The sequence below is a fragment of the Amblyomma mixtum genome, chromosome 2 (assembly GCF_055824585.1).
Source record: "Amblyomma mixtum isolate Tamu chromosome 2, ASM5582458v1, whole genome shotgun sequence".
Taxonomy (NCBI): domain Eukaryota; kingdom Metazoa; phylum Arthropoda; class Arachnida; order Ixodida; family Ixodidae; genus Amblyomma; species Amblyomma mixtum.
In genome coordinates, this window is record NC_143013.1 from 25,069,495 (window position 1) to 25,081,752 (window position 12,258).

Genomic DNA, 12,258 nt, shown 5'->3' on the forward strand with positions numbered 1-12,258 from the left:
GCCAAAGGTAACCAGGCTACACGGCTTGCTTCGTGCTCATATAGTGAAGAACTTACGGCTTCCCTAAAGATGAAAAAGGCCTCAAAAGGTAAGGTCAGGGGTTTTCCTTACCTTAGAGGTTTAGAGCTTGAAAGGTGGCATAAGTAATCCACTCCAAGACAAAAAGCAAATCATGCAGCCTGTCAAAGACTGTACAACTTGGAAACACTTTTGACTATCTTACAAAAAAAAAATGTTCAAGACTGGCAGGTACCTAAGGCTACTAAAATCACCAGAAGGGACTGACATGCTCATGAGGTTTTGCTATGTTGTAACAAATGCCACACTCATATAATCCCAACATGCACCCATACATGGTATCAACTACTTTTGCCTCTTACAAAGCTCATGCGCATGCTATTTTGGGCTCCATTTTCTTTTTTTAGAAAAACAAAATGCAAGTTATAGTACTTCGATAAATGCAGAAAATACAAGCTGTATATAATGGGCCAGTGAAATTTAGAATATAAATAAAACCAGTACATCAAAGTTGTAGGCATGTTGTACTCGTAATGGGGCCATGAGTCAAATGCATATACTTCACAAATTTCTCATCCAGATTCTGTCTAGATATTGCACTTGTAAAGTACAAACCCCAAGACTAACATTTCAAGCAGGAATGAAAGACAAAAATTTCTTGAAGGCTTAAAAAGAAATAATAATAAGGTCCAAAAATTAAACCTCACCTTCTCTAAACAACTGCCAAGCTTCAAGTAGGTGTTAGAAGTGGCTTTATTACACTTTCGAGCACTTTGTAATGCTTCCTTTAAGAACATGACTCTATACAATGCACGCGGGCTCCTCTATAGTTGGTTGCACATGGTGCCTGTCTGTCTCAGGCAAAATACCAGCCAACTGGTAATGTGATGCCACATTGCTGTCATCAGGACCAATTGGATCACATCAAAAGTTTATGGGTTTGCCACAGTATGCAGCAAGATTTGCTTCCCGAAATGCTTCAGAAACAGTCTGAAAGAGAAAAAAGGAAGACTTCATTGCACTTCAGAGGCCAGGCAACAAAAGACAAGCTGATGAACACCAGCGTGTTAGGCACCACAGATTTTCTAAAAAAAAAAAAAAAGAAGGAATGGCCTAACTGAATTCACGCAGGTTCCGTGTCTCTAAGTCAGCTCAAAATCACTTATAAATTCCACCATTCTGTAAACATAAAGTCTTCTACCTGACTACATTAAAATGTGCGCTTGTCTCCAAGAAGGCATGCAACACAGAATCTATGTCCTATCACCACACTGATGATTACAAAAGGGAAGGGGGGGATGGTGTGCAATGTTCTGTATTTACAGATCCAAAGGATTTATCATGTGCCATGAGGAATGCGTCAGTGGAGAGGTTTTGACAAATCTCATCCACCTGGTCTGCTTTAATATGCACCAAAATCCTGGAACCCAGATGCTCTTGCATCATGACTGAACCCCACAGCAGCCAAGGCAAAAAGTTCCCCGTGACCTTCTCTGCCATACCAGAGCGGCACAACGTAAAAGCAACACAAGACAGTGCCAGTAAGTGCTACTCACAGGGTGTGCATGGCAGACCCTGGCAACGTCCTCAGCAGATGCTCCATACTCCATTGCCAAGGCAGCTTCGTTGATGATCTCACCAGCACTCTGCAGGCATCGCAGAAACCTCGTCAGAAAACAGTTTACAACATCGAGCCCAAGGTAAAAAATAAGAAGGCGCACACGCTGTGCTGACTCTTGAAGCCCTGCTGATCACAAGAAAAAGATTATGTAGCTGTGTTTGCACTAATCTTGCAATACGAAGGTGTGGCAACTGGCCCAGCATTGCACCTTGTTGCATGCAAAAAAGCATTTCACTAGCACCAGCTATTGATGTCATGACTGCAGAAAGGATCACTTGAATTCCACGCACACTACAGCTCATTTCATGAAGCCGCACAGTGGGGATGATCGGAAGACCAAATGCACACTACCAGTGACATCTGATGCTCGTGTGCTATTTAGCAAAAACCAAGGTGATGTATTGTTCTGCCTCAGTTGTAAGAACACCAGCACATGTTCACGATACTTCAGGCTAAAAGCAAGCAATTCGATTTTAGCATGCGTGTTAAAATGAAGGCTAAAAAAAAGCGAAAGACAGTGCACTCCACGCATTCTCCTTCACGCAGAATGTGTGCACAGGGACTCACCGGTCCAATCATGTGGCACCCCAATATCCTGTCTGTCTGCTTGTCAGCCAGGATTTTCACAACACCGTCTGTTTCATTGTTGGTTTTGGCACGGCTGTTCGCAGCCATGGGAAACTTGCCGACCTTGTACTCGACGCCCTGCGCAAAGTGGCAGTGCGCTTACAACACCGCTCAGCCAGAATGGCACACTGCTGTTGAAGCATCAAGGTTGCTTGCCATAATTTATATTACAGTGTTACTGTACTAACCAAAATCTGGGCACTCCCTCTTTGAAGAAATCAATTACCAATGTAGCAATTTTTCTCAGTACCAATCAAAATTTAAGCACTCGCAAGTGCTCGTTGCACACATATGGAAGTTTTGATGGCCCTGGCTTACATTTCATGCAGCAAAAAGGAAAATGTGAGCAAACATTCATTTTTTTTTTTTTTAATAAAAGACCATGCACAGCACACTTCCAAGTGCGTTCATCTCGCTTTACATGGTGTGTTCTGGGCACGGACTTCTGCGCAGCGGTCTTACACCTCGTCCATAACACTGCTGTTGTAAACCTGCCATGTCAGCTGTTTAGGTTCTTTAATGGGCCAGTTAATCGCGGATGCTCCAATGCAGAGGCGGAACCGCATAAACTAGCAAAACCGGGCAAAACTGGGGAGCTTTCCTCTAACCGCTAGCGCTGTAAAAGAGAACAGAATCTGCTTCTCACTTGTGACTTGAGGTCTTCTTCAGTCTTGCCAATGAAACCGACTTCTGGATGGGTGTAGATGACTGAAGGCACACAGTTGTAATCGATGTGCACAGGACCTCCCACGATGCCTTCAACACAGACTATGCCTGCACATGAGGCGAGTGATTTTTCATTGCTGCTATCATTCATCATTACATCATTTTGCTGATCAAGCAGGCCCAAATGTAAGGACACAAGTCACACAACAAAGAATACTATGAGACAGGTATAGCTCTGTTCAAAAGTCCTCAGGCCGTAGTATTTGCTTATGAGTCGTGTGGTGGGGTGTTTACGGAGCACCACAGTACGCAAATCTACAGAATGGAACGAAGACTCTGGTTCCAACCTTTTCTAACTTTTTTTAGCATGACGGGCGCCACAAGCACTGCACCATACAGCTTCAAAAGAAAATCCCTGTAACCGGAAGACTTTCAACCAGGGATGTGCAGTGTCTCTCAAAACACAAGCTGCAAAACAATTAACACACTATCAAAAATGTACCATAATTAAGGCCCCTAGTTTCCCATGATTCAGCTAACTGTGAAAAATTGTGGATTTAGGCATTTTTCACAGAGTTGAGTGTCAGTAGCCACATGCTATTTATGATCCTATTAATTGTTGCTACATTGTTGTTACAGATATCAGTAGAAATGACAGTACTACGGAAAAGTTAACTGTTACCTTACCTGCATGAATATATCATTTTTGCCTTATCTGCGCGTGCTTTGGCCCAAGGTTATTAAAAAGCTGGCTTCTCCTAGCGGGAATAAAGCCTAGCAGTGAAGGTGGCTTTAGCTACCTTGAAAAGCTCTTATCGGAAAAGAATTCACGCTATATTCCTAACATTTCCAAATCGTGGAATCTAAATTTTCTGCTGCAGCAAGCTAGGAGCCTTAACTATTACTGCACAGGAATGAAATAAAACATGACGAGGACAACTCAAAACTGCATGCACTAAGACCAAAGTTCTGGCTTATGGTTGTTAAAGAATCACACGATAACTGTTCCACCAATTAACCTTTATAAATCAGAGCAGTTCAACACTGACAACTTGAATTTTCTTTTTTGTGTTTCACTTGTCTGTGATGAATGTCACTATGCCAAGCCAGCTGCTCTACAAATCTGTACCTGGCACCAGACAAGTTTTGTCAGTTCTGTGAATTTAGTAGCAACAATCATGTCCTCAAATGTCCTTAAACTGATTACGGCAGCTTAGGGCCAAAAGGCAGCAGTTCTGCAAAGCTCACAACTTTATCTGCAGCTTATTCCATTTGCCTCCTGTGAAAATAAAAGTTTATGTGTATACCAATACAGCAGTGCACAGCATACACAACAGATACTATACGCATAACATCCAAGAGAATCATACACACTCGTTGCACACAGTATGCCTGGTGTAATAAGTCAAGCATAAATCCACCCACCTTCATCCTCTGCTTTATGGGCCAGCATGGGACCAGGCACACAATCACCAATTGCATAGATGCTGTGAGGAAGAAACGTTTGGTCAACCAAACTCAGTCAATTCACAAGTAAGCAAACGATCATCACCATCATCATCATAAGCCTGCCTACGTCCACTGCAGAACAAAGGCCTCACCCATCAACATCCCATTAATCCTGTCCTGCCCCAGCTGCAGCCACCCAATCCCCACAAACTTCTTAACCTCGCCTGCCAGCCAGACTTCCTGCTGCCCCCTGCTAACATGTACAGCCTCTGTCAAAAGTGAGGTGTGCTCCTAAGCCTTGAAACGAGGCTCTTCTAGCACCAACGACTAACCTTGGGAAGGTAGAGGACCAGAGCTCTTCTTATGCTTAAGGTATTTGGAATGCTTTAGATACATAACGAGCCACAAGCATGGCTGAGAAACAGACCAGCTTTGGGTTGTAATATTCTCACAAAGTCTGGACCTTCCCTTGCAATCCCCTCCATCACAATGAGGGGCCATCAGCTATCTGCTCTGCGCATTACATGCCCTGCTCAGGTCTACTTCCTCGTCTTGATTTTAGCTAGGATATAACTAATTAGGAAAACAGACACTGAGCAAAGATTATCTGAAGAGTTTGAAGTGCAAAAATTAGCCTGCGCAGTGGAGATTACACGTCCCAAAATTTAGCGCGGCTGTTTAACATTTAGCCAGTGGAGCACAATTCTGAAGCCAACCAGGCCAAACACTACTTTGAAGCACATTTCTACTGCAATAATGCACCAGCTGAAGCACAAAGCAGAAAAAAAAAAAAAACCTTGCCACAGTACTGCTAACCAGTAAAGTACTATATGCTTGGAAAATGTTCCTTGCTGATCACGTGTTCTGAAGAAAGCATTATTCAATGATTCAGATGCAACTTTTCAGGGAACTCGTAGCTTTTCGAGCTAATCTTCCTGTGGAAAGAGGCTGGCCCTTATAGTATTTTTAGCTCCCAAACTATTCCGTTTTACTAGAAACAAGGTTTTTGGAGTAGCTGACTCCATTGCTTGAGTCTACAATTCTCTTCAGTAATCATTTCTTTCTTCTTCTCTTCCTTCAAAATCTATCAGGAAAGAAGCACAGTTAAACCTGGACTGCACAAAATTGAGAAAAGTCCCCAATTTTTTGTTACATGCAGTTTTTGCGTGAAGGCTAGAAAGGACAATGCGGAATAGAAACCAAAATGAAAAGCACGTTTAGACAAAATGGCCTAGGAACTGCTTACAGTAAACCCCATTGCTCGAAGTCAAAATCACAGAGAAATGTTTCGCAATCACGTTGATAATGCAAGTGTGGCAGGAGCCACCACAGCTCACAAAAGTGTTACATGCAATTTGGGGAAAGAGGGGGAGGCACGGGACAAAAATATGTTGGGAAACAAGAGTAGAGGCAAGGGAGTTGGAAGCACTTCCCTCTTTCCGCACATCTCTCTCTCAGCCTGCCCGACTGCCGATGCCCTAAGAAACAGACTCTTGCCTTCTTCTCGCATCAATGGCGCTTTCCGCTATCCCTGCTCCCATCGCGCATCTGCCGTCGGCACCGGAATCACACGAGCAACCGAGCACCAGTGATGGGCCTGCCTTCCATGTCGTCCTCTGTCTTCTTTGCTATGTCCTGTTGTTTTTTTTTCTGCTTTTGAACATGAGCTATTGTAGTGCCACCTGCCGTGATGCTAAAAAAGTAAAGACTGCTGCATTTGTTATGAAGAGGCACTGATCCCGCTGGAGCATGGCGTGTTGTGCCGACTGCATTCACTTGTTACGATTGAAGATATTCCTCTTATGGCAGTACAGCCCTGGACTAGGGGCACTGGCAATAAAGGTTTTCTACACCACCATCTCATGGCAGCTTGTGTTTTATCGTTGCCAAACTTTCCTGTGGTTCCGCCAAATTTCAAGCAATATAGCACTATCTAACAGATAGTTGGCATAGCAAGTTTGTTATATCAAGGTTAACCGCAGCAACATTCTCAATCATATAGCCCATAAATACAAAATCTGCAAAGTGGGTGGCATTGGAGAATAGAGAAATTTCACAATAACAAGGAATTCGCTACGTGGAGGTTTGTTACATCCAAATTTATAATCCTGAAACATGTGCCCAGAAACACAAAATGCCAGCAGCATAAGCTTCTTTGCCTGGTTGCGGCCGCTGACACTACAGCCCTATTGACGTTCCTCACGGATATGTTCCTAATACCAGCACAGTAAACAAAGCGCATGACAGAACATTAACTCTCAACTTTAATAGACATTCAGCTGCGAGACTACCAATTCAGGAATGGAATCCTTTAAGAGCGTGCGCATAACTGAAGCAACCGTGCTTAATTTCACTCAAAATGAAATTGACCAGCAGTAATTATGGCAGTGTCACTATGGCAATCTTTCATGAATATTTTAAAGTTCTAATGTTCACTGGAGCAAGGCCTGGTTCCAATATAGATCAACCACTTACTTGGGGATGCTTGTCTGGAAGCGAGAGTTGACGGTGATGCGACCACGCTGGTCCTTTGGGATGCCCATTTCTTCCAGACCAAGGTTCTCGGTATAGGGTCGCCGGCCCACACACACCAGGAGGACATCGCATTCCAGCTAGAAAAGTGATAAGATTCCATCAAAAATCACAGAATAAGATCACAAATGGCACCAACTATACTCACAAAAGTTCTGCCCTAAGGGCCGCTGTAAAAACAGGCTTCTTAACTCCTCGTCGATGCTATAGCAGCACTTCCTACAGCTATCTCAACTGCACATGCACGAGCATTTGTCTGTTTCTTACACACATGCACACTTCTGGCCTGTCGCCACTCATGTCATCTAATGCAGCCAAGCACGTGTGCCACACTGGGCTCTATCTATTGTATGCATGCAGGAAACAGCACCTAAACAGCAATAAGATGTGGCAGCATAAATGCCAAGCACTCACACTCTGGCAAATAAATTGTAAATTGTGGAGTTTTAACGTCCTGAAGCGATATACAGGCTATGAGGGATGATGTAATGGAGGGCTCCAGAATAATTTAGACCACTTGGTGTTCTTTAACACGCGCTGACATCACACAGCGCAGTGTCAGCTTGCTTGGACGACACCTGCTTTCGAAAGTAGACAAGCCAGTTTTTGCTCTTGGTAACAATACTAGCAGCTTGGCCAGCATTATTACTTTTGGTTGGAATTGATAAGTAGCGCAGTACTGAGGGGCTTGATGTTGAGAAATAAAGGCAAGTGGAAGGGAAGCACATGCAAAGCTACAAACACACACAATAGGTAAGGTGAAAGGAAAATGTAAAAGGTGCATGTATGACATAAGTGCAGCTTTTAGAACCCATACAGTAGTCCACACATCCTCTGGATAGTGAAGGAGAAGAATTCAAGGATAACTGATACAAAATCTCAAGCAAAGAGCAGCACTGTCATGCTGAATGCTTTTACTTATTGGCAAAGACAGATGGGTTGAGTAAAGATCCTTCAGGCACAAACTGGTTAGTGGCTGCACAACTGCTATGCCAAAATACCTGTGCAACAAAAGAACTCCAATAACTATGAAAATAAGGAAAGCTTACCAAAGCCAGCACTCAAATGGAACTGTTTAACAACAGCTATAAGCGGGAAGAGCCAGTACCTACTAAAAGGGATACCAGGGACAACTCGACCCAATTTCTGTTCTTAGTAAATTTAGATTATTTGGTCTCTTGTGGCTCTCGTGACTTGTTCAGCATGATCGAACTTTGGAAGAGCACAGCCATTCCCACATATGTGAGAATGGCTGAAGAAAAGTAGACATTAAAGAAGATAAAACTTTCCTTTTTTCTTTTTCCCTGGAGAGCAGAAATGCCACCAAGCAACTAAATATACACAGTTCTTGTATACACAAGTTATCAAGCCATTATTACATTTTAGATGAATGCATGAAGCGGTTTTGCTGCACCTAGGAGCTGAAATGGCTGTCTTGAAAATAGCATTAGTCTCGGAAAAAAGCCGAAGAGGTGGATGACCTACATCTTCCTTCTTGGAGGGGTCCTTGACGTCCTCTACGCTGACTTTGATGGTGCTGCCTGAGCGGGTGGCTCCGGTCACCTTTGTGGACAGCTTGAATTTCAGGCCCTGTTTTGTGAGGATGCGCTGGAAGTTCTTTGAGATCTCCATGTCGATGCCCATGCCACCAATATGGCCCAAGAACTCGACCGCTGTCACATGGGCTCCCAATCGAGACCAGACTGAACCCTGTTGCATGAAAGTTATCCTCAGCTGACAGCAAAAAGATGTCTTTGAAATGCACTAACTATTAAAAAAAATCGGGGCTAATGGTTACAGTGAGCAATGAACAATTAAGTAAAGACAGCTCATTACTAAAACTATGAGGCAAAACGGCAGCACTTGCAATCAGTAAACCTCAATCAACGTTCACTCGTCTTTTCACGCTATGCTTTTTTTTTCAGGTTCTGCTGATAAGGACGAAATTGCAATAGACAGCATTGTACAGTACACTGATAAGCACTTAGCCATCGAGTCTAAAAAGGCAAAGTCTATGAAAATTTTTAAATGGGCACTGATGCTCATGCAACGACGTTACATGATGCCATTCCACTTTATAAGTAAACTTACAAGCTCTCAAATATAAAACTTCACCTCACTTGTCCACCACTGAAATCTGCATTCTCCAAAAAATAATGAAGCAGACCACAATCAACGCGCCAAACTCCAAGCACACACTCGCTCTCTGGGCAAATACCTAAGAGATATGGCTTGGCATCACTCACCAGTTCAAGTCCAATTACGCCAGCGCCAATTACAACCAACTTTTCTGGAACTTTCTTGAGGCTCAGGGCACCTGTCGAGCTCACAATGGTGTCTTCATCCACCTGTCAGAAAAATAATTTTTTGCATCGCTGACGCAACAGTGCAAATCGGTCTGCTATGCATAGAAGATAATTCAGCGGAACCTAGTCAATTCAAACTCACTCAATTTGAACTGTTGGTTTATTCAAACAGACACTTCAGTCACTTCCGAATCAGGGGAAGACCAGTAGAGCTTGCATTAATTTGAATACCCCTTAAATGTGAACAAATTTCTGCCCTTTTAAAGTTCAAATTATTGAGATTTGACTGCACAGACAGCTGACTGTACTGTTTAATCATGAGCAAAGCTCCTATAACTACAAAAATATATTATGCAAGACTTCCACGAAAAGTTGATGAACTGTACTTACATCAATTCCAGCAAAAGGCGTTACTTCTGATCCCGTAGCAATTAAGATGTTCTTGGTCTTTACTACTTCTGACGAACCGTCGCGCTTAAGGGCTGTAACCTCATTTTTGCCAGTGATCTTGCCGTGAGCCTGGATATGTGTGACCTGCAACATACAAGTTGGAAAGAAATAGTCAGCAGGCAGGAATGTTTTCTGTACACCAAGTTATTCGAGGCACCTAAATCTGCTGTACTCACCTTGTTCTGCTTGAAAAGGTGTGCTATTCCACCAGTAAGGGCTTTTACAGATGAACTCTTTTGTTCCATAAGTTTCTCGAGGTTCAGGCGTACATTGTCAACTATGCAGCAAAAAAAAAAAAAAAGATTTATGTGCGTTACAGAACACTGGTATGTACAGGGTGAGTCACACTTAGAGGAAACACGGCTCCGAGTGGCTGCGCACACGTGGCTGCGAGTGGCTGCGCAAAGGGGAAGATGGCACGAAGTACCACGTCGAGGTCCCTCTTCTCGAGCGCCACTCTGCATTCGTTCGTGAACAGGTTAGATGCAATGGCACTCTGCAGGTACGTGCCCACGCGAAGCCGTGTTCCCTCTAAGTGTGACTGACCCTGCACGCCTGTGTAAATGCATAAGGTTGTAGTGTGCAAACAAAACAACTAAGCCACTGGCTCAAGCCACAAAAGCATTTCTCGCAAGGAGTGCTGCAACCGCCTGCAACAATACTAACAACCGAAAACAACAACCTCTAGCCCTATTGCTCAAGACAACACAATAAACAGCAATCAACAGTTTTATGCAAGCAGCAAAAAAAGAAAAGAACCCCAAACAGAATAGGTGCCGAATTGATTCCTTTGATTATACACTGCAATAGTCGAGAAATTACAAAAGAGAAAACAGCTTCAGACAGTACTGGTTATTTCTTTCTGTCTAATATGTTTAGAAAGGCACAGTGTCAATATTTCCAAACAGCAATTACCTTCGATTCCTCGGTTCTTGAACTCATTAGAATGGGCCATGTGGTAAAGGTGGGAGTTGTGCAGCAATGCCTTCGAAGGAATGCAGCCCACATTGAGGCAGGTCCCACCCAGTGTGTCATTCTTTTCTATACAGGTTGTCTGCGTGGAAATAAAGTACACTGCTGCATTAAACTCAAAGTAGCCAAGATCGCAGTGTTTTTCAGTTTAATAAAGAAAAGCTGGGACCACGAAATTAGCTGTGATCACCAAATTGTGAAAAAAAAAACACACACACACACACATTTGCAGCACTAACCTTTAATCCTAACTGTGCAGCTTTAATAGCGGCCACGTAACCTCCAGGACCACCACCGATGACAACCAGGTCTTGTTCCTCTGAAGCGTGTCCAAAAACGAGCCTGTCGTCAGATTCCCTCAAGCAAATGCATCATCTCCGACACATCCAGATTATCACCAGCAGTTCAGAAAGTGGCGGCATATATAAGGAAAGCCACGAGAAGTGGAAGTCACAGGAGCAATTGATGCCCAGTGGCGAGCGCGAATGAAACCAACACAACACAAAGAACGGACGCACAATGCCTAATGTGCGTCGCCAGTTCTAGGGCATCATAACGCTGTGAATTCAATCACGCACTTACCTGCACTACTAGAGTAGTTTCGATGATGGGACGTTTGGACACCAGGTACCACAATGCCCGTGCAGGCTGACCTTTGCAAGGTAGGAGCCTGCATCCGGACAAAAACAGGAATCAAGGAACATGCAGCCACTGACACATCAAGAGACGAATGAACACAGAAACGTCGCGGCAGACTAGAAGATAGTGCTGATAACCTTTTTTTAAGAAGTTGACAGAGCGCGCAGGGAAGCAGCACGCATGACCAAACTAGCGTACAGCCTTGTAAGGAGACTACTACAACAGTCTATTGCGCGCTAAAACGATACAGGGGCTATGCGTGGCCCGAACAAAGCGGCACTTACGCACAATTCATTTGATAATACACTTTCACAGCCTACACGGGAACGAAAAACGCCGGCCAAAGTTTCCAGCGCTTTCGGTCTGCTATCTTTAGGACGGGTGCATCAGGAGCATGCGTTTCTCAGTGCTCAAGCGACCTGTTCATGTGAACAGTAACACTCAGTACGCCTTTATAGCACGCTTAAAGCGGGTTTTCGAACTCACCCTAAGTGCTGGAATCAGCCTGGCCCACAAGTTTGACTGCATGCTGTCTTTTCGCACGTCTTTCTATGCGGGAAGGGCAAACAGACGGCAAAATCGACCGACTTTGGCTACAGCGCCGCTTAGCTGTGGGATAGTGCACTACAGTTAATTAAAAATATCCCACTAAATTACGTTAACTTACTTTATCTGTTTTGTGCTTTCATTCAAGAAAACAAAGTTATTGGTTTCATATTATTTCATTGCTTTGCGCACCCTTACATTCGTGACACGAAGGTGACGCTGCTGTCAGCTGCTGTCGCGAGCGATGCGAAACGAGGTAAAAAAGGAACCGAAACTTTGAAAACCGGCGTGTGCACCGCACGGTTTTCTACAGCGTACTATGCATCTGCTGAGCCCTTCACTACGGCGTCCCTCATAGCCTGGGTCGCTTCGCGACGTTAAACCCCAATAAACCAACCAACCAATCATTCAAATTTATACGTTGTCATTTTG

At 43.8% G+C, this 12,258-nt stretch overlaps 1 protein-coding gene across 1 annotated transcript; it reads right to left on the bottom strand.

Annotated features, from left to right (window-relative positions):
• Positions 1 to 753: 753 nt before the first annotated feature.
• Positions 754 to 11,924, bottom strand: LOC149358724 (dihydrolipoyl dehydrogenase, mitochondrial). The gene is made up of 14 exons (XM_089570885.1): positions 11,767 to 11,924; positions 11,224 to 11,311; positions 10,881 to 10,960; positions 10,585 to 10,723; positions 9,846 to 9,946; positions 9,610 to 9,753; positions 9,160 to 9,261; positions 8,399 to 8,623; positions 6,857 to 6,993; positions 4,358 to 4,419; positions 2,913 to 3,040; positions 2,207 to 2,344; positions 1,575 to 1,664; positions 754 to 1,008 (listed from the first exon to the last, which is right to left on the bottom strand). The coding sequence occupies exons 1-14, from the start codon at positions 11,806 to 11,808 to the stop codon at positions 943 to 945; spliced, it is 1,542 nt and encodes a 513-aa protein (XP_089427011.1). The 5' UTR covers positions 11,809 to 11,924; the 3' UTR covers positions 754 to 942.
• Positions 11,925 to 12,258: the final 334 nt, after the last annotated feature.